The sequence below is a fragment of the Copadichromis virginalis genome, linkage group LG23 (genome assembly GCF_057382275.1).
Source record: "Copadichromis virginalis isolate Kocher_CV1m ecotype Utaka linkage group LG23, C_Virginalis_male_GT1.1, whole genome shotgun sequence".
Lineage (NCBI taxonomy): Eukaryota > Metazoa > Chordata > Actinopteri > Cichliformes > Cichlidae > Copadichromis > Copadichromis virginalis.
In genome coordinates, this window is record NC_140639.1 from 16,154,761 (window position 1) to 16,176,945 (window position 22,185).

General features: G+C 41.1%; 1 protein-coding gene across 2 annotated transcripts in view; it reads left to right on the plus strand.

Moving 5' to 3' along the window:
- The window catches only part of tbl1xr1a (TBL1X/Y related 1a), a 51,127-nt gene that overhangs the window by 24,446 nt on the left and 4,496 nt on the right, over positions 1-22,185 (plus strand). Inside the window, exons 1-11 of one of the 2 annotated variants that reach the window (XM_085449724.1) lie at positions 13,924-15,154; positions 15,263-15,364; positions 18,192-18,337; positions 18,543-18,768; positions 18,930-19,062; positions 19,455-19,596; positions 21,091-21,154; positions 21,402-21,499; positions 21,610-21,670; positions 21,749-21,870; positions 21,968-22,042. In XM_085449724.1, coding sequence (XP_085305850.1) covers positions 15,307-15,364; positions 18,192-18,337; positions 18,543-18,768; positions 18,930-19,062; positions 19,455-19,596; positions 21,091-21,154; positions 21,402-21,499; positions 21,610-21,670; positions 21,749-21,870; positions 21,968-22,042 — 1,125 coding nt within the window. In that variant the 5' untranslated portion in view covers positions 13,924-15,154; positions 15,263-15,306. Of the gene's footprint in view, positions 1-13,923; positions 15,155-15,262; positions 15,365-18,191; positions 18,338-18,542; positions 18,769-18,929; positions 19,063-19,454; positions 19,597-21,090; positions 21,155-21,401; positions 21,500-21,609; positions 21,671-21,748; positions 21,871-21,967; positions 22,043-22,185 lie in introns of those variants that run through there. The other variant, XM_085449723.1, reaches the window with a different exon arrangement.

Sequence of the window (22,185 nt, forward strand, 5' to 3'; positions counted from 1 at the left end):
CAAAAAGGCTAAAATGACCAAAGAAAAAGTGGGAAACAGTTAAACATGAGAGGTTTTTGGACAAAGTTTGTGTTTTTTCCATTGATTAAGCACTGCTTCCAGCCAAGAGTGATACCATATATGCCACATAGCTGCAGAAAAGGCACACATTGTTATCTTTTTACAAAAAAAAAACAGCTGAACATGAGAGGTTTTTGGACAAAGTTTGTGTTCTCCATTCTTTAAGCACCGGTTCGAGCACCGTTTAAGCACCAGCACCGTTTCAAAAGTACCGATTTGGCACCGGTATCGGATAAAACCTAAACGATACCCATCCCTAGTGAAGACGCTTCCTAAAATGCAGATAATGGAGCATGCTTCCAGACAGACATTGATAGAGATGTATTGAGCTGTACTCATGAACTGTGACACATAGTTGAGTAAAAAATGGGGAAGAAAGAGGGTTGGAAAGAGAAAAACTTCTGTCTCCTCTTTTACATTCACACGGCTGGCCCATAATTGCATGAAGTTTGAGTGAATGTTGGGTTGTCTGCTTCAGGAATGTTAGAGAGCAGTGTGGACAGGCCATAATATCACTGCCAACTAAACCCTAGTCTCCGCAGTAGCTCCTTTAAACACTTCTTTGGCATTCTGCTTCTTGTTAAAATGCTCACTAAATCATATATCTGCAATAGGTCGGCAGCCTTAACATGAAATTTCCCCTTGTGGGACTAATAAAGGTATCTTATCTTATCTTATCTTATCTTATCTCTGAAAACTGCAAATAATAAAAGTTGGTGAATGCCAAAGCATTGGCGAGTGCATCTGCTCGTTCAGGCACGCTCGACCACCTGCCAAAAGAAATATTCTACATATCTTATGTTTGCTAGTTGGACAAATTGATAAATATAGACCTTCATGTTTTACATTAGTAGCATCGTGTTGGTGTTCACAGTGCTGACTTCTGCAGGAATAGAGGGAGCTGGAGATTCCAGGAGACAGCTAGTTATTATCTCCCTATATTTTTTAAAAGTTATTCCTTTTTCAAAAGAACATTGATTTGCAGAGTTTTCAGACATGTTTTAGAGTCACTGTGTGAAGTTAATTCATGCTAGCTTTCAGCCTTTGAGAGCTTTGTTCCCCTTCTACAGTCATCGAGTAATGCATAATCCTGAAGCCTAAGTACAAGAGTAGAGAAAACACATCACAACAGACCTTTAATAGATATTGCAAAAATGTCCGGCTAGTCCAGCTGCTGCAATATTTCCCAACTTAAGCACGTCATTAGTCGTCTTGCACCAAATACCACATCTAGATGCATGCTAAATTTTTTTTAAGCTACCAAATTCACTCCAACAGCGTAACCACATGTGGTCAAGTTCTCAATGGCACTACTTTTGCTGATAATACTGATCCAGATCTCTATCAGCATCTGTGTACAACTGTCAAATGTTGCATCACACAACAAAAGGTTACAAGTCAAATGCTTTCTTAGCTGAAAGATGTTGACGTGTATCGGTGTGTCGAGGCCTGTGATAATATTCTTGCCCTACCTCTGTTTCTTTTAAGAAATCAGGACATAAATGATTGTTATATATTTACAGATGTAGCCTTCCTTTGCTTTCAAAGTAAGTCTCTCTGATACAACCAGGTTTTATCAGTTCAGTTCAGGCAATGTGAAAAACAAATCACCCTAATATAACCCAGGTTAGAGAGTTTGAATTCTGCTAACAGTGTTTAGAATAAGCCACATTTGTTTTCCCTGTATTCACTATTTTGCATTTACAGATCAATGAGTTATACTTGGTTGCTTATACACGTAATGGGGACTCTTTGTCGTTACATCATGTTCTAACCCACGATTTCACACCTGACCTGTGGTCACCTGTTAACCTCACCTGTCAGTAAATAGACTCAACTTGTTTGTTAGAGTCAGTACCTCTGATCTCACAGTATGTTACTGGAAATAGATGCCTGCCTGCTTCTTAGGGTATGCGGATTAATGGCTTACTATAGTAAATCCATTAAAAACAACAGAAAACAAAAGGCTTAATATGTGATGTCAGGTGTCATTGTGTGTGCAAAGAAGGGCAGCTCCAGTGTAAAACCTGAAAAAACTCCCAAAACACCAATATGATATATTTGCTAACTGATTACGAGGAACTGAATGGGGATCGCTTTATATGAGGAACTGAATGTTTTCATGGTATATCAGTAAAGTAATGCCCACCATCAGGTAAATATCCGACAGTAGAACCCAAATGCTCTCATTAGCATTCGTCCAGTCCCGTGTCCAACATGATTATGGGTATTGCAAAGCAGGCTGTAACCAGGACTGGTTCCAGATAAGTAGATCAGACCTGACCTTCTAAAGAGATTCTCAAAATGTGATTTGGATTCTGACTTGGGCGAGGTCTTCTAATCTTAGTCATCACGGCAGCTCACTGTGAGATAACCACCGCTGATTCAGTGGCCCTCACTGACCTCATGCATTCAGATGGACACGAGCTGCCCATAGCAGGTTTAACTGCCCGTCAAGCGAGGCTAGCTGGCAGAGACTACATGCTACCATCTGTCACCGACAGACAGCTAGCCTCTCTGACCTCTCACTGGCCATGTGAGGCTGAGCTGGGCTTGCCAATTCAATCTGTCACTCTAAGCGACCAGTAACCCAGGAGAGGGGGAGGGGAGAGCCACAAGCAGATTATGATTCATTTCTGTTGTCATTGCATCATACACAACTACCTTGGGATGCACTGATACTGATGGAGTATTTAGTATCTGTCCGAGACCAGCGTTAATTAATAAGGTGCTTTCCTCGCTGTGCAGAAGGGGCTGGGACTCCTTGTGTGTGAGTGAGCATCTTAAACAAGAGCTTTAGTAACATAGAAATAAAGGGGGTAGTAATTTTTTTAAAATAAATCTTTAGTGAAAGTAGGAACTGGAATTTCCAGATAAGTAAGAGAAATGATGAGTTTTGTTCCATAAGCTGCAGATTCTTTCTCATTAAAGAAACATTTCCGCTTTCTCTGTGGTTGGCACGTATTTTCTCGTCCTTGTTGTTAGAGACCATGCAAACAGCCTCTCGCTTTCTATGCTGGTGCAGGGGGGCACAGAGGAATTTCGAGGAAGCTGAAGTAAACTCAGGAAACCAAAGACTGTTGAGGACATGGCTCGAGCTGCTTGCTGCACCGGGCTCTTCGTGCTCCTGCTGTCTTTGGTTAAATGCATTCATAAAGGTGCTCTTGTGTTTTGTGCAGCTGCTTCCACACGAGGGTCCTTTTTTGGTGATTCTGAAGCCTCCAATGCCCCAGCTGTGGTTTAAACATAGAATCAAAAGTAGTACATCTTAGGAGAAAAAATATATTTATGTATTAAAAAAATCACAGGTCTACACAGATGTTTGCAAATTTAAACCCACCTTAAACTCAGGCTATGAACCACATTTACATTTTCACTATGCTGTTTTTGGCAGGAGAGTGATCTTCCAGATTCACCCCTACACGTTGGACTAAGCGTCATTGCGAGTCGGTGTGGTGGTTTGTCGTCAGCGGTGCTCATCTGTCTGGTGACAGCTTGCAGGAGTGTCCTTTTCATTGTTTTAATCCCAGAGTTGCCCTCATAAGAGACATTTGAGAGTGTGGCAGTTGGAATTACATCAGCCGTGGAGGAGGTGGATGAGCTAGCTTTGCTGGTTATCTCTGCAAATGGTGTCAACATGAATATAGCATGTGCTAGCAAGGCCCACTAGTTGAGTTATGTGCATAGATCATGATCAGCAACATAGGCACAAAGGTCTCTCTTGCAAAGAAGCATAAGGGCTGTGCCATGTCATATTGTTCATGATCATGATGATGATAATAATATATATTTTTACATGATATGAAAGTGTCATATTTGTATGTCATTGCTAAAGCAACGTCATGTGTTTACAATACCTAGTGCTCACAAGCCCAGGCATGTCTGAGAGCAAGAGCCGTGTGTGCGAAAGGCATAGATGGTTGCTGTATAGTAGGGCTGCCACAAATGATTACTTTGATAGTCGACTAGTCACCGATTATTTTTGCGATTAGTCAACTAATCAGATCATGCATCCTTTGGACGTAAAACATAAAGCTTATTGCACCAGCATGCATCTGCTCTTATATAACTATCATTAGCTTACAGCTTTAAGTGTTTAAGGTATGTGCTAACTAAAAATAAAGACAAGATGATAGTTTATTAAATTTTAATGAAATCTGCAGATTGTTTTGGTGAAGTTTAATAAACTCAGCCGTTTGCTAACAGTCTAAAATATAACAGGACACCGGGGTATATTCTCGAGGATCTCACACTTCTGATAATCAGTTGTCTGAGGATTTACTCAGGAACAAATAAAATACTGAAAAAAGCCAAACAATAACAGTTTTTAAGTTATCTAAGTGACTCATATATCACGTTTAACCTGAGTAGCGAAAGACGGCGGTGGGTTTGAAAACGATTGGCCGGGAGTCCGGCGTTCTCACGGGCTCTAGTGGGCCTTGCCCCCGGCTAGCTATCGAGCTGGTGGGTAACAGACGTCTCCGAAAACGTCGGAGCGCTTTTGAAAATATGTGGTGTCTTGATAAACTGAGCAGATATTTGAGGTTTACACAGCTACAAAATATGTTAAATGTTTATTTTATGACCATGAAAGAATAATAAGAGTAATATTTAAACTAACTAGCTGCCGCCATTGTTGAAAACTGAGCAGGGCCGCGCTATGAATTCTGGGACACAGTTTCTTCTTCTTTGGTGTTTAACGGCAGCTGGCGTCCTTGTACATGCAGTGCTGCCATCTTCTGTTTCAGTCCGTTATTACACTCTTAAATCCTGCTACTTATTCCTGCGTCTTTTGGGATCTTAGAAAGCTTCAAACGACGCGTCGACGATTTTAATATTCGACAACGATTTTGATAGTCGACGCAATCGTGGCAGCCTTACTGTGTAGGGATAAAAGGAGTTTCTGGTTATTACACAAGTTAGGATGTAAATTTCCTGCAGAAGTCTAAATCGAGCTTTAATATTGAGTAGTAACCAGAAAGTGAAAAATAAATACTAGCAGCCATAAAAGCTGTGGTTGGCTGGAGAGTGATTCTTTTCTTAACAATGCAGCCCTATAGTGTTCGTGAGTATCGGGAGTTTTTTTTCAAACCATATTTGAGCATGTTACACATGACTAGTGCTAATGAAGAGCTGTAAAGGCCGAGAACAGCTGAATGGTCTTGTGTTTGCTAAAAAACAAACAAACAAAAACTCAAGAAACTAAGCACTCCAGGATTTTAAAAAGAAGAGAGCCTCATCCAGGAGACGCTTTGATGTTGATGTTTCTTCACTTAACAAGCAGATTATTTGTTTAACCACCGAAGCTGGCACAGAGTGGGCAAATCAGGATGGTGGTCTAAAAGCACTAAGAACTAATAGTTTGTTCTGCACCGAGGATGGAAATGCGTTTTATTTATTTATTTATCTTTAAGGGTTTTAAGCTATGAATATTGCAGATGTGTTAGTCTAGCCCCAGAATAAAAATACAAACACGGAAATGTGTTTGAGCCTTTAAACGCCGTCTTTTGCGATGTTGTTGCTGTTAATATTTTTGGTGGCGCAGTTCTACATGTACATCTACATGTATTCTGAATCGCTCGAGACTGACTGTAACCTTTGTCTTGCCTTTGCTTTCAGTGTGTCATTGTGGCAGCACAATAGGAGAGAAACAGATTTTCATGTGTGACTCTGTCTGGTTTCAGAAGAATTGGACACGTTATACAGTGAGAGATGATTTGAAATATGGTTTCCTTTAAATCATCCCATCCCCCACTGCCTGAATTTTCTTTCTGCTGCTCTGAAAATAGAGCCAAACCGTCAGGTCTCAGAGACAGAGAGAGAAGCTTTAAATAGGAATGAGCCCCATTTTATCTGCACTGGTGCAGAGTAGAATCAGAGCAGCAGACATCACAGCTTGGGTCTCCTTTACGCATGATGCAGAAATACCTTTAGAGAACACCAAACCTAAATGGTGTATATTATTGTCACAGAGTGGGAGAGACAAGGTGTGCAGTGGCAGTTTGTTTGAAGTTCAGTTTCATTGCATGCACCTGCCATTTTATAAAGGCTCCTCTGGCACATACTTTAGTAAAATAGAGTGTTCAGACTGTTCCAGTAAGGCCAGCGGCTCCTTTTGTTCACACAGCCTGTGGCTGTTCATATCCTACCAATCCTCATAAAATACGGAGAAAATGACAGGCAATGTGACAGAATGCTGTGCTGTAACCATACCACTAATGTCACACTTTACTGCACGTAATACCACTGTAATGAAAAGCGACGATTCCTTTTTTTCCCTTCTAATGCTGCTTATCCGGTCTTTAAGTCTGACGTCACTAGCGTTGTCTGGACTCAAACTCTGCTGCAGGTCTCTAAATCAAACTATCATTGTGGCATCACTGACAGTTGTTGTAAGTTTAACATCGAGACATCCATGAAAACGGTATTTATGACATTTAACGGAGTTAGAAATTAGCAGGACGTTAGCTCGCTAGCTTCCATTTAAATAAAATATAGCATGTCCTGACTGAGGGATTTTGGAAATAAATTAAGACGTACAGCTCTGTTATCACTTCCGACATAAATGGAGACAGAAAACTAAACAGCAGTGACGTTTGTAGGGTTACTGAAATTTGGCTAGCTGCTATATAACAATGTGCTACGTGACCGCTAGCGACACAGCTATGTTAGCATAATATAAACACGCTAGCTTTTTTCCACTCGATAAAAGTAAACGAACTTCAGCCAGGAGAACAACTGAGATAATCCATCCAAAATACGAGGTTAGTCATTCATATACTGCTGCATGGGCTGGGCTGTAGTTACATCCTAAGGTTTTAAAAACTGAGCTTTAAAATCAATAACGGTAATAAAAGCCGAGTGAGGCCGACAGTGATCACAGGCTGTTTTTAGGGGCTTTTTGAAATTAAATAGAAGAAGATACAAAACATTAAACATGTTAAGATTACAAAAGCCATATTACAGACTACTTTGGGCCCGGAAACAGGATTCGTCACGTCATCACTTAAAGACTGGATTGATACATACGTGAGCTTTTGAAACAAATGTTCTAGAGGGGAAATGTCTCGGTACCATAGCAGTTGTTGTCCATCAAGTTTAGAAAGGGCTGTAACTGTGCCAACACAGGATATTTTATTAAACATGCAGTGCTTTAACACAGAGTTAGAATTTGGGAATTTCTGTTTTTGTTTTTCAGTTTTAGTGCTAGTTCTTCCTTCTCCCCTTGGTGTTTGTCTGGAACAGTTGCATGAAGTCTACCAGAAAACTATCCTCTGCTCTCGCTGCGTCACCTCTGTAAACACTTTCCGAATGACTTTTTTTGGCTAAACAGCTAGTTTCTGGTCTTACTGAATAACACAACACATTGCATCATTATCATTTCATAGTGTGGGTGTTCCACCACTGATCTAGCAAATTTCAACCAGTGATGAACTCGACACTCACCAACAGGCCTGTAGATTTTTCCAGTCGCATGAGCTCAGTGGTAAACAACACAACCTTGACGCTTTCTCTGTCACTTGTTCAGGATGTGGAACTGAAAAGGACATCGTTGCCACAATTCTTTAGGGGTGAAATGTTTGGACTGCGAGCGGTTACTACTCTGTAGAATATTTTCACAAACTTTTCATTCATCAGTCTGGGCAATCAGCTAGGAATTTGTCATTCATTTGACTAAACAGCTGAGTAGTAAGTGGCACAACAAAACATTTTTTAATTACTTTTAACTTGAGTGATGATGCAAGCAGTTTATTGACCTGAGTATTTAGAAATGTTCTGCACTGCTCAGAGAGGAAATTTTGTGTGAAGATTGCTATCTGCAGTCCATGGGATTGCAGTGTGTGTGGTGTAGCACAGTATCCTGTGATAGACACAAACTGTGTTGAAAAGGGGCACCAGTAGTGCAGTCTTAAAACTTGCAGTCCTACTTCATTGTTACCAGAGAGTAACATTTGTTGTTTGTGTTAGTGTTGAAAATAAAAAGGTTTTATGTTATTTTTTAGTAACTGTTTGGTTGTATTTTACACTATTGAAGTCATTTTTTTATGATAAGCATCTTAAAATAAAGTGTTTTCTTCATAATGTAGGAGATGCAATCTCAAATAAAACATGATTAAAAGGCAGTTGAAGTGAATTCCTTCTTATTGATTGGGGCCTTGTGGATGGATGGATGTCAGCTGATGAACCAAAGCAAATCTAATTTATTAGCGATATTGATTTCATATTGTGAAGGTCAGCCCCACATGCCCACCTGCCCCTTTATTCTTGTTGGTGTGATTTCAGTCTTGCTTCCTCTGGAGCAACTTCATGGTCATGGCACAGGTCACATGCAGCAGTAATAGTCCTGTCCTGATTTTTGTTGTTGTTGTTGTTTGTTGGGTGGGTGGGATTATTGATTGTCTGATTGTGCGTGAGTGTGTGTCTCCTACCCTCCCCCTCTCTCCTTGAGCAGTAACCAGATCTAGCATTTACTGTACAGGCCAGTCTGCCACTGGCAGCACAGAGACAGAGAGACAGAGGGAGAGAGGCGAAGGGAAAAAATGTAGAGCCAGAGATTCCCTTCTCCTCTCCCATCCCCCCTTTACTCTCCCACACTGTCAACACAGAGGCTCCTGGCTACCGCTCATGGCTCCACAGCGCCACTGCAGTGGAGTGGTGGTAGAGAGAACTACAGCTCACTGTTTACAAACTAACAGCACTGCTGTCAGGAGGGATTTGAGCAAAAGGTCTGAATGATCTCTGACAGGACCGTCTACAGGTTCCCCGTTAAAGAAGCACAGCAGCAGGTGGCTGAAATTATACTCTGCTTTCATGGTTATTGATCGAGGCTCCTGGCTGCAGCTCCAGTCTTAATGTGAGCACCACACATTACCAGTAACTGTAAGCTTTAATACCACATAATGTAGATTCAACGTATATCAATTAGTTTTTGTCAAATAGGCAACAATTCTGTCCGGAGATGGCTGATATGAGCGTCTTCCTGTTTTTGAGGAATGTATTGGAACAATCATACTGTGCTCTTATAAGATCATAGTTTTTCAGTGTTGGGCAGCTACAGTTGTCAAATAAACCAAAGGTGCTTTTGCCTTTCACGTATCCCACTCTAGAACTACATGACTTATGGCAATAGAACTTTTTAGTTCCTGGGTCACTATACAAATGTGATGTAGTTATTTAGGCCTAATTAAAGTGTGCTGCTGCTGAAGCAGTTGACCTCAAAGTTGCATTTCAGTGAAGAAGCAGTTGCTTTAAATTAGCACTGGGTGAGATTTATTTGTATAATATGCTACAGACTGACTGCGCTGCTTTGTATTGATCCTTTCTCAGTTAAAATGGTGCACTGGTATCTTTAATAGGTGGAGAGACTGAGAGAGATGGAAGTAGCTACCTAAATAGACATATAGCAAGGTGCTGTTGGGTAGAATGAGGGCTTGCCACCTTGTTTTGTCACTTTATAATTTTCTAGCTTGTTAACAGTTTACTGGACAAATGAATACTTTCTGAATACAGGATGCACAGACCTTCTAAACTACTTTAATTTCTTCAGTTTAATTACTCTAAAGCCCAAGACGAGGGTGTGCACAGCTCGTGTGTCCTTAAAAGAAACAAAGTAAGAAGGATTCACTGTGTGGCTCCATTTAGCAATTGAGCTTCACAAGATGATTAAACTCAGAGTCGAGTTGACAAACGTCACAAAAAATCCTTTAAAGAGAAACAGATCCATTCAATTCGCAACCCTAAATATCACCAGCTGAGTCGGTTTCAGTGCAGTCTTGAGTAGGCTGTCATGAATTTGCTCATTTTTTCCTACCGTTGTAGGTTGTTCTTTTGGATTGTGCTACATCATATCAAATTATATAATATATTCAGGGTTTTTTTTTTTTTTTTTTTAAACCAGTATTTTGTCCACGACTTTCCGATACATGATTACAAAATAGCTTGAGTGTAGTGGTGTAACTAGAGATGTGATCAGTAGTGGAAGCAGTAAAATTACTTTTTAAGGATCTTGCACAGAGCAGTTTATTTTTGTGTCATTGTTGTATTTTTCAGAGGCTGGTTGTCACACGTTACGTCAAGAAGGCCAACCGCAAAGTACATGGGTGTGGCTTGTTTGAGAAGTTAGCTTGCAGTATAACACTGTAGTAAAGTGGAAGTGAAAGCAGTCTGACAGCTGCATATGATTTAATTATAATAAGAGGTCTAATTTAAAACAGTGTGTCTGTGGTAGTGCCGTTTCATGGGGCTGCAGCAGGAACGGCTCATTTCAGCCCCAACAAAGTGTTGCTACTTTTGTAATTATGCTGAAAAGCTCAACTCTGAGATGGTTTCCATTATTTTGTCTGCCTGGAGTTTATCTGCCCCCTCAAAACAATCTGTTTGCTGACAGTTGTCTCTGTGGAAAACACAATTCTCTCTCTTTGGAGACAGAGGGTCCAGGCACAGATAAGTATCGCTGAGCCAACATGCCAGAGAACAACACCACCTCTTCTTCATCTGCTGTCTCCTGGGTTATGAACACATCCCCAGACAGCTCAGCCATGGCACCCCTGTTCTCCAGTGAAGCTGATGCAACTGACTCGCCTTACTTTGTCGTTACACCAGATTCTCAAATACCATTTTGTGGAGCTTCAGCAGAAATCGTCAGTGAAATGGTGTATCTCGGGAAGGGCGCGTACTTTTTAGTTCAATAACCGCAGAAATTTTCAAGCATCTCGTTTTGGAACCGCAACGCTGCCTGACAGACTCACCACACACATGTTGAAGGGTAGAGCTGTTAGTCAGCTGCATTTACATGTGACAGAATGTCTTATTTTCCTCTCACACAGTGCACAGCCTCGGTTTAACATTGCACATGTGCAGACTGCTCATTTACAGGTACTCACTGTCACACAGTGAACAGTTCAGACAGAGAGAGAAGTGGATTTGCTGCAGGAGAGTGAGGACTTGCACCTGGCAGCCAGTACTGGCCACATATCCAGAAAGTTGTTGAAGTACACGTTACTCAGCTCGTTTTTGAGAAGGGGGGAACTGAACAAAAACAAAAAATTCACATAGTCCAATATCGTCCTGCTGTTCCCAATAAATAAAATGGAAGATTATCAGTGCTTGTGGCTGCTGTTGCAATCTCATCAATTTTGTGATCTCATTAAAAATTAGGAGATATAAAATCAGGTCAGATCGTTTGTTTCTCTGGCATAAATTAGGGATTAATAAATGACCGTGGTTAGCACCGTTGCCTCACAGCAATGAAGGTTCTGGGTTTAAATCTGCTGGCCAGCGAGGACTGTATGTAGGGCTGCGCGATATGGCCTAAAATCCATATCGCGATATAATTTGAAACATATGCACTAACGATATATTCTTTTCCTCTGTATACCGTATTTTCCGCACTATAAGGTGCACTTAAAATCCGCCAGCGTGCCTTATAATCCGGTGCGCCTTATATATGAATTCTGGTTGTGCTTACTGACCGCGAACGATTTTATGTGGTACACGGCGCTCAAAAATCTGTCAAATGTTTTACTATGACTTTGGTAAGCTACGAAGCCGTACCGCTTGATGGATTGTCGAAGCATTACGGCTACCGTAGTCAGGAGCCTCACGGAGTAATCTGGGTCCAAAACTCAGTCTGCTTCAGGTCCCAAAGTCAATGAACACTGCATCTTCACTGAGAGTTAAAAACTGTCAAATTTCTTTCATCTTTAATAAAACGGTCAGTGTTGCTGCTTTACCAGGTGTAACAATTAAGTTTAACATTCAGGCATTCATGAAAACAGAATTTATTAAATACAACAGTGTTAGAAGTTAGCAGGAAGTTAGCGGAAGTTAGCGCGCTAGTTTCGCTAGTTACCTAAACATGATATAGCATGTTCTGACTGAGAGATTTCTAAAAAAATTAAAACGTACAGCTCTGCTATCACTTCCAACATAAATGAAGACAGAAAACTAAACAGCAGTGACTTTTAGGGTTACTGAAGTTGGGCTAGCTGGTATATAATGATGTGCTACGTGATCGCTAGCGACACAACTATGTTAGCATAACAAACACAGTGAAGCTGGAGGATGAGCGCTAACTTTTTTTCTACTCAATAAAAGTTAAAGTGAGTGTTCCCGATGGTTAGGGACAAATGTAATCACATGGCAGGATGCTGTAAACGGACCAAACTTCAGTCAGGAGAACAACTGAGATAATTCATCCACTATAGAAGGTTAGTCATTAATACACTGCAACAACATGGGAATAGAGCAGCTGCGAGAGAATTCAACATTAATAAATCAATGGTATGGAAGTGGAGGAAGTGCAGTTTTTGGCTTTCCTCATATTCCAAAACGTGCTTCGTCTCTTTGCTATTACTGTCGCCGCATAATTTGCAGATGATATTGTTTGCAGCCGCTGCAATGCTTTTGACCAAAACAGGCGAAGCTGTTCATATCGTTTCTACCAAATACAGTTTATACCGCCCACCCCTAACTGTATGTGTGGAGTTTAATGTTGGCTCTGTGGTTCCTTCCTGGTTCTTCTCACAGTCCAATAACGTGCTCATTTGGTTAACCCGACTAACGTCCAACTGACAATTTTGTGTTGTGCCATGGTGCATCTAGCCTCTTACTCGGTAATAGCTGGGGATATGAATTGGATAAGCAGTTAAGAAAATGGTGTTTGGATAGAAATAAAACAAACAAACAACAAAAAGGTAGTGGCATCACATTGTCATTTTTAAATGTCCTTTTCTGTCGTTAGATCTTTATCAGAACAGCAGAATGAAAAACAGAATATCTGCTCAAGGAAGAAATCCATGAGTAATTGAATTTTTTGGGATCTGCTCTACTCTACTACAATTAGGGCTGCCACAAACGATTATTTTGATAGTCGACTAGTCACCGATTATTTTTGCGAATAGTCGACTAATCAGATCATCATCCATTGGACGCAAAACTACAGCTTATTGCACCAGCAGCATCTGCTCTTATATAACTATCATTAGCTTACAGCTTTAAGTGTTTAAGGTCTGTGCTAACTAAAAATAAAGACAAGATGATAGTTTATTAAATTTTAATGAAATTTGCGGATTGTTTCGGTGAAGTTTAATAAACTCCTTGCTATCTAAAATATAACAGGACACTGGAGTATATTCTGGAGCATCTCACACTTCTGATAATCAGTTGTCTGCTTAAAAACTATAACTTTAATCTCAGACAAACTGATTTACTCAGGAACAAATAAAATACTAAAAAAAAAAAGCCAAACAATAATTCGCTATGAATTCTGGGACACAGCTGCTGCTTCTTCTTCTTCGGGGTTTAATGGTAGCTGACATCCTTGTACATGCAATGCTGCCATCTTCTGTTTCAGTCCGTTATTACACTCTTAAATCCTGCCACTTATTCCTGCGTCTTTTGTGATCTTACAAAGCTTCAAACGACGCGTCGACTATTAAATCAGTCGTCGACGATTTTGATAGTCGACGTAATCGTGACTAGTCGACAAATCGTGGCAGCCCTAACTACAATACTGATGTTTCACAGTTGTAGTGTGTAATTGTGTCTTATTTTTCGTCGCTGCGACCGGTTTATCAGGTGGTCATTAAAGGAAACTTCTCCCCCCTCCCTCAGCTCAGCATCCAGCAATGCTAAGACCACTGCTCAGTGTACGGAGATGTTGAGCTGTTCCAGATGACGCAAGGTTAAAATCCTCTGAAAAGAAATGTGTCCACAGTACCCAGGAGAGTTTCAATCACTTAACTACCATTAAATGCACAGAGAGACTCCTGCTGGGAGGCGGGTGGGGGTGCTGCAGGCGAGGAGCTCCAGGCCTGATTACTCTCTGGGGGAAACAGGCTTTGAACTGGTCCTTGTTTGGAATCGGCTCTCTGCACTTGTTAACCCCGCAGTTGTTAAACTTGCGGTTCCCAGCCATATTAGTTCACACACAAAGGCAACGTCAAATCATGTGACATGTGCTTGGGCGCACACACGAAAGGAGTCCTACCAGCAGAAGTGTTTCTGTCCTGCTGATTTCCTTCCCGCTCGTGTTTTTCAGTCGAGTAGTTTGTAGTGGGCCGGTGCCCAGATGACTGCATCAGATGTTAAATATGTGGTCAGAGGGAACAGAGCAGCTTGGGGTGTGGGCACACTGTGAATAAAACACCAACTGAGAAGTAATTGTAACACATATTAACGTACAGCCAGCATGGTCTGGATCACATTGAAAAAATAAAGACGTCAACTGATGTAAACTAAACAGACTGCTGGTCCAGCTTTAGTTAGCACCAATGCAATAGCATGTGTTTAATCTGCCTGTTGTTAAGATATAAGCTGCAGCCTTTATTTTATTTTTGTCAATTTTGTGCTTGTTTTAATTAATGATGTCAGTGTGCCATACATTTAGCCATACAGGCTACTCTTCATCCCTGGCAGGCTGATGGCACAAACAAGAAGCGTAAACGCAGAGGGATCTAAGCACAGAGCAAAGTCAGAAGCACATAAATGATCAAACAATGACATAATCAGATAAAATATTAAACAGTAAAAGCCACTTAGAGTGCTCATGAGCATAGCACGACCAGAGTGACTAAAATGCAGACAAACAGTAAAACAATGACACTCCATCAGATGTCTTGACTCACAGGCATGTAGACACGCTTTCTGCCTCTTACCTGTAGTTATTTTAATTTAATAACTGTACAGTACTCTCTGTATATAGTAACCACTGTCCTTAATGTAAATATGTGAAAAAAAAATTGTGTATGTTTCTGTTCTGTGTACTGTTTGTTTGTATATGTGTCTTTTTGGCTGCTGTTACAACCAAATTTCCCCTTGTGGGACAATTAAAGGATTATTCTATTCTATTCTATTTCTCAGTAAATACATGAATCAGTGCCTCAATGTGATTGTTGCTTTTTAAAATGTAATCAAATTGCTGGTGCTAAACTTTCTTTCTTACTTTGTTTTATCTGAGGTCCTGCAAGACGAGGGTCATGTGATCATGTTGTGCACTGAGGCAGCTGTAGGCTATGTACTTTGCTACCAGTGACGTGATTAAGTGTGATCGAGGAGGTCCAGTTTAAAGCTCTGTACATGCGCAAGCTCTACAGTAATTTCCTTTTTCCACAGTAACATCAGCTGTAAACTGACTTTGTGTTTGAGCTTAAATAACTGGTGAGATTTCCCCTTCACTGATGAACCTCTCTCTGTTTTCCAGGCTAGGTGTGTGTGTGCTGACCTCATGGTGTAACAGGAGTAAAGATGAGCATTAGCAGTGATGAGGTCAACTTCCTGGTCTACAGATACCTACAGGAGTCAGGTATCCAGCTCCAGTTCTTCTCCTCTTCATGAAAAGCTTTATCGTTTTTGTAATAGTTCTTTGCTTTTCTACCAACATGGCTCATTATAGTTTTCATTAACAGACTTAGTTTTCATCACAACAAATGTGTGTTTTTATTCACTAATGATGATTAAAATGAGCTGTATGAATCAACAGTACTCTTTAAAAGTTTGTTATAAAAAAGTAATTATCATCAACAATTTATCATGTTTTTTTGTTGTTTTTTTTAAAGAAGGGACTGAATTAAACACAAATTGAGCAAGAAGACAGTTTGTGATATTTCTAAAAATCGTCTCTTCTAAGCTATATAATCATTTATTTGTTTGGGTGGAATTTAATCCTTTTTTTCAGGATCTGTTTTCATTACATTTATAAGACGAGAAATCAGTTTCTTTTTTCCTTGTCGTACTATAGGCGGTAGGGTAGTCAGCAGATGCCCGAGCTGCCTGTCAGGTTGTTGGGTCATCTTTGTCACTTTGTATACACAACACGGTCAGTGTGGTGCTGCTTGTTGTTTAAAAGCAGAATATAATGACGCCATTGTAAACAAGAGTGCTTAAAAGAGGACAAACAGCACAGGCTGTCCGCAGCGTTTTAGACAGACGTCATCACACAGTCAGAATGAATCATACAGCCGGACCGGTGTCTGTCCATCGCTTAATCAGATGGGTCGAAATAACATCATGCCTACCACCTGTGTTGTATGGATTTAGGGAAACAAGGAGAAACCAGGAGAAAAGCGGTGAAGGTTAAGGAGGCCCTTAGCTTGTTAAGCGATGTATCGATCACAGTTTTTAATGTGCAGCTTTTGTCTGTCAAAAAAGAGACAAAAAATGGTCACCTCACATTCTGCGCCACTACAGTTTGTTTTTACTGCTTATGTGCAGCAAGTCTATAAGATGAGCCCCCAGTTTGGTGTCCCAAACACCAAATACACACTAACTGAATAGTGTCACTTTGCAATTTTTGTTTTTTTGTCTAAATGGCAACTAAACCAAACTACATAGCAACATGCTAATGACCTCGTGCTGCAGACGGACCAGATGTGCTGTTGGTTGAAGTTTTATCTGTGTATATCTTCTTCCTGTTCTATGATGGTGTTTGTCACTGTCCATTATTGAGAACAATTTAACCTTCATGCAGTGTCTTCCTTGTGCCAGTGTGTTTATATGGGTCTAACCACAGCACTAGCTAGACACCAGGTCAACTAGCCCAACTTCGCCCACCGCCCAAACTTTGCTGGTATTTAGTCACTCAGGTACGTAGTACCTGGTACGTAGCTCTAGATGTTAAACGGCTAGCTAACTTACCGCTAACTTCCACCTCTTCTAAATCCTCTTTTTTTGAATGCCTGGACGTTGAACTTTAACACCGGGGAAAACAGGCACTCATCATTCAATTGGTGCGGAAATAATTTGGACTGGTTTTAACCCTTAATGCTGCCTTAGTGTTAATTGGCAATGTGGTAGATAGTAAGATCATTAAGAGCCATTTGCATTTCGTTTTATATAAGTTTGGTCCTGACTTGAAGTAAAGGCAGAAGTTATCTGGAATAACCGTTTTACAGACATCACAGCAGAAATGACAGATTAGTTATGGACCATCATAAGGATGATCATTTAGATGGTTGATCAGATATATTTGAACTGGAGTCGATCTGTTGGAAGGCAACACTTTGAGGATGTAGACAAAGGCAGACTTAAACAAAACTGCTCTGCTGCCGAGTGATGAGGAAAACTTTGGCTGCAAAGAGTGGGACCTGTTGAGATCAGACTCGTTGTGTACACAGATGAGAGTCGTCTCAGCTGTGGATCTACAACTAATGAATCAGAGGTTTTGAGAAATATTATTAAGAGAAGGAGAAGTAATTCGACCAGCTCTAAAATTAAAAGGGTGACCAGCTGTCCAAATGAGGGATGAGCTTAACAATAATCACATGATAACAGAAAAATATCCACAGCTTCTTACATTTAAGCAAATATGGGCGGTGATGAAATTAGTTGGCAAGTATTTCTGGATTTGTGTTCTCAGATTTTGCCTTGGGGGCCAACGTTGCAGCCAGCAGATATATGGATAACTGATACCCTGAGCCAAAACTTCTTGTTCTGTATTTATAGTCCAACAATGAATGAAGATAAATCATCATTACAAGAGAGCTGATGGTTATGAGATTTAACTTCAGTCAAAGCTTTTGTCCTGTTTCTCCACACACGGGTAGCTAAAATTTACTCAAACATAAATGGTCAATATTAACATTTCTATTACCGTTTATATCTTAATGAGAGGATGTACATCAGAACAGAAAGACGGAGATGTCTGGATTAGATCATTCCATTTGTTTATGGGATACCTTTTAAATGTCACCATGTTTGTACAAAAGCACTTTTATGCCTACATGTCAGTGGCAGCCATAAACAAAGCCTTGTATGTCTGACCAGTTCCCGTGAACGCAGCATCTCAGCAGTAGGTCAGTCCACTATTTAGGTCTAGATGTTACCTGCAGATTGACAGAGGTCAGGGGGTCATGCGGTTGTGACGCAGCAGTTCTTGTTCTCCAACAGCAACGACTTCACAAACATGTTACTAACAAGTCAGAGGTCGAGCATTTTCTTCATTAATACGTCGACTCTGCGGAGGGTCAGTAACTTTCATCACCACAAAAACTTAAGGAAAAAAGGGTTGACTTTTATAAAAAAAGTGTTAAAAGGCAATTAAGACTGAAAAAACCGCCACAACTTGTAGTTCTTCACTGTGTTGAAATCAAAGGGAGTATTATTTACTAATATTCTTTTCTTCTCCTCTTTAGGGTTCTCCCACTCAGCATTTACCTTTGGCATAGAGAGCCACATTAGCCAGTCCAACATCAATGGTGCTCTGGTTCCCCCTGCTGCCCTGATCAGCATCATCCAGAAGGGCCTGCAGTACGTGGAGGCTGAAGTCAGCATAAATGAGGTGGGACACAAACAAAGACCCTTTAACATCAGATAATAATTCAAGTCTTTCTTAAACGGACTATCAGGATGTCATTCCCATATTAATCTGATATCAAAGGGAATCTGTAAATGTAATATAGACAGAAGCCTGTCAGCTTCTTTCACCAGCTTCTTGTCTTCCTCTGTGTTTCCGCTCCAACCCGATTTCTTCTCTGGCTCCGCAGGACGGCACGCTATTTGACGGCCGGCCCATTGAGTCCCTGTCCCTGATCGATGCGGTGATGCCGGATGTCGTTCAGACGAGGCAGCAGGCTTACCGGGACAAAATGGCCCAGCAGCAGGCTGCAGCTTCAGCGCCGGCGTCGACCACTGGGGGCACTATCGCTGGCAATGCCAAGAATGGAGAGAATACTGCCAATGGGGAGGAGAATGGAGCCCATGCCTTAGCAAGTGAGCGAAATGATTCGTATGATTTTTGGGATTGGGGAATTCTTTTAACAGAGACTTGTATTTATGTTATTAATTAAAATGATGGAATATTATTACATTTTTTATGTATTCACTCATTGAATTTTGTGGTTTTTCATGCCTGATCCATCAACTGTGTTCAGATAATCATGCTGACCTGATGGAAGTGGACGGCGATGTAGAGATCCCTCAGAACAAAGCCATGGTCTTGAGGGGCCATGAGTCAGAAGTCTTTATTTGTGCCTGGAACCCAGTCAGCGATCTGCTGGCATCAGGGTGAGCCTTGCTTCCACTTTTGTACAACGTTAATGTTCAAGTCATGAAGCAAACAAGCTGAAAAAAGAGACTAAACATGAATTAATGCTTAGTGCCAGTTTGACCTGAATGTAGTCTTAGGACTTGCCTGGTTGTCTCAGTGCACCATCTGGTGGTACAACTTGGTATTACATGAAAGTGCAGCACAACCCTATTTTAATTTCAGTCAAGATCACATCAACACTTAACGCAGATGTTCTGCCCATACATGAGCAATAAAGTGATGCTTCAGATTTATTACAGAGATCTTTATAGCACATCCTTACATATCATTTGTACAAAGCAATGTTGTAGGTTACTTTTTCAGATGGCAGTCTGATGTGTGTGTGTGTGTGTGTGTGTGTGTGTCTCAGGTCTGGCGATTCGACGGCTCGTATTTGGAACCTGAGTGAGAACAGTACAAGCAGCTCCACACAGCTGGTCCTGAGGCATTGCATACGAGAGGGAGGACAAGATGTCCCCAGCAACAAAGACGTCACCTCACTAGACTGGAATGTGAGTACACACAGGCACACAAACACACCGAATGTAACACGAATCACCCTGCTCGTGTGGATTAAGTCACAATCTGTAACCTCGAGAAGTTTGTGGGATATTTTCGAATTTCAAAGGGCTGCTTGATGTGTTTTCTAAAAGGATTCTGGTAGTTTGGTGTCATTTTTAAACCCCTTTTTGAAGAATCAGAGACACACTTTTGTTGCTAACGCTTATTGTTGTGAACACCTCAGCACGAGATATGCATCCTAAAACAAAAGCAGGCTAAGCACAGGCTGCACCCCACGCACAGTCCTGTCAGCAGTGCCCTCCAAGAGTGTGGTAGTAATAACGTTTGATGTTAGATAAGATATAAAAAGATATATGAAAGAAAAAGAATCCACTATCAACTTTAATTTAAGGCTCCTGCTGTGCATTTTGCTACTTTACGAAATAGGCTGATTGTCACCACTGTTGTGTGGCAGTAGATGGATGGTTCATTCACTCATGTTTTTTGAACGTTTCTGCCTATGAGCATTTGCCTCGGGTCGAGCATTTAAGCCTCGCCTACTTATCAGGTAATATGTAATGCAGTCACAATCCCAGCCATTTAATGAGAGCAGTGGGATTAGCCAATCAGCATCATAGATGAAACCTAAGCATCGTCAGCTGCCTGTCAGTGCTATTGTTCAACCAGGACACGCCAGTGCATTTTTATTACGTTGCATCAGTCGACTCTGGCAAAAGCAGCATGTTGCCATGGCAGTGCATTAGCTTCAGGTGGGATATTGTTGTTCTGTAGTGACTGCTCAATTAGAACTTAAAGAAAGGAAGTATCAGTAAAACATGGAGGCCTGTGTTGGTGCTTTCGGAACTGCCCCATGTGTCTTTATTTGTGATCGCAGAGGATGGCAGCAGCTGACCGAACTTTACAGAGTAAACTCAGGTTTTTTTAATGTGCGCATGTTTCTCCAGTCACTTTGGCCTGGCCTCCATGCTCCAGCAAGACAGCATGCCCACACCCACTCTATCAACCAAAACTTTAAGCAGTCACAAAATCCAGGAAGTCTTACTAGCCAGATCAGTCACCATATTGAGACTGTGGCGAGGGTGTTGAAATCCTCGAGGCCTATTAAAGCATTTCCAAAGAAGGTACTGAACAGTTTTGTTTTTTTAACAGTCTTATAAAATGACAACATTTAGGTAGATATAAAGAGCAAAGTCCTGAATTGTCAGCGTGTGCTGAGTATTTTAACCGTTGGAGTTATCAGACGATGCATTCTTCCTTCAGTCCAGCCTCTGGGACATAAACCAGAGCCAAAGGCAGAGTCGGAAATTTCCTGGAAAGCATCCACGCTGATGGAGAAAACAGACCTCTGTTATAACACCAGCTGACGCTCATTCGATCTGAAATATTTGGACACATACTGTAACTGAAGAACAGGACTTGGGTCAGTAAATGTGTCGAAATCAGGCTCTCATTTATATGGAAACATCTCTCTCTCTCTCTGGCAGAGCGAGGGCACACTGTTAGCGACGGGCTCTTATGACGGCTTTGCCAGAATATGGACAAAAGATGGTGAGATGGCTTTAATTGATGTTACATTCACACTTATTAATGTGGTGTAATCGCTGGAATGCTTTGGGAATTGTGACGTGAATAGTTTGCCACATGCTTTAGTTCATCCTTGAACAATGCTTCCATCTAGAGGCAGGTTTACAGAATGCAGTTATTTTTTTCCCCTGCACTGTATTTCTTTTCAGGCCTTTAAATCCTTTTTTGCATTTAAAGCTGACACGTGTTGTTCTCTTGTTGTGCTCCACAGGTAACCTGGCCAGTACTCTTGGCCAGCACAAAGGTCCCATCTTTGCCCTTAAGTGGAACAAAAAAGGCAATTTTATCCTGAGCGCAGGCGTAGACAAGGTAAACCTGTAAATCAGCTCCAACGAGAAATAACTTTAAGAATAGTTTGTTATTGTCTCACGAGGTAATATTTTACTGCACTCACACTAAGTGTACATGTCTCCTGACAGACAACAATCATATGGGATGCCCATACAGGAGAAGCCAAACAACAGTTTCCTTTCCACTCAGGTAAACAGACGAGACACACAACAAAACTAAAAAATTTTTTTGTTCCTGTCTAATATTTCTCTCTCCATCCGCCCACAGCTCCGGCACTTGACGTGGACTGGCAGAGTAACAACACGTTCGCCTCCTGTAGTACAGACATGTGCATCCACGTCTGTAAACTGGGGCAGGACCGACCCATTAAAACATTCCAGGGACACACAGTGAGTAGATTTGTGTTCATGTGCATCTTCCCAAAGCAAAACACACCGCTCACATATATAATGCTTTAGCTAACCTTCGTCTCCTCTCTGCTTCCAGAACGAAGTAAATGCAATCAAGTGGGATCCCACAGGAAACCTCCTAGCCTCCTGCTCAGATGATATGACGCTGAAGGTGAGTCGCATCGCTGCAGCTCCTCACTTCCAAATGAAGAACTTGATGATGATGACAAGAGATTAAAACATTTAGGAAACAGCTGAGCTATAAATCAGCATTCAGGCATTACAGTAACTTTCTAACCATTAAGACGTTCTTGT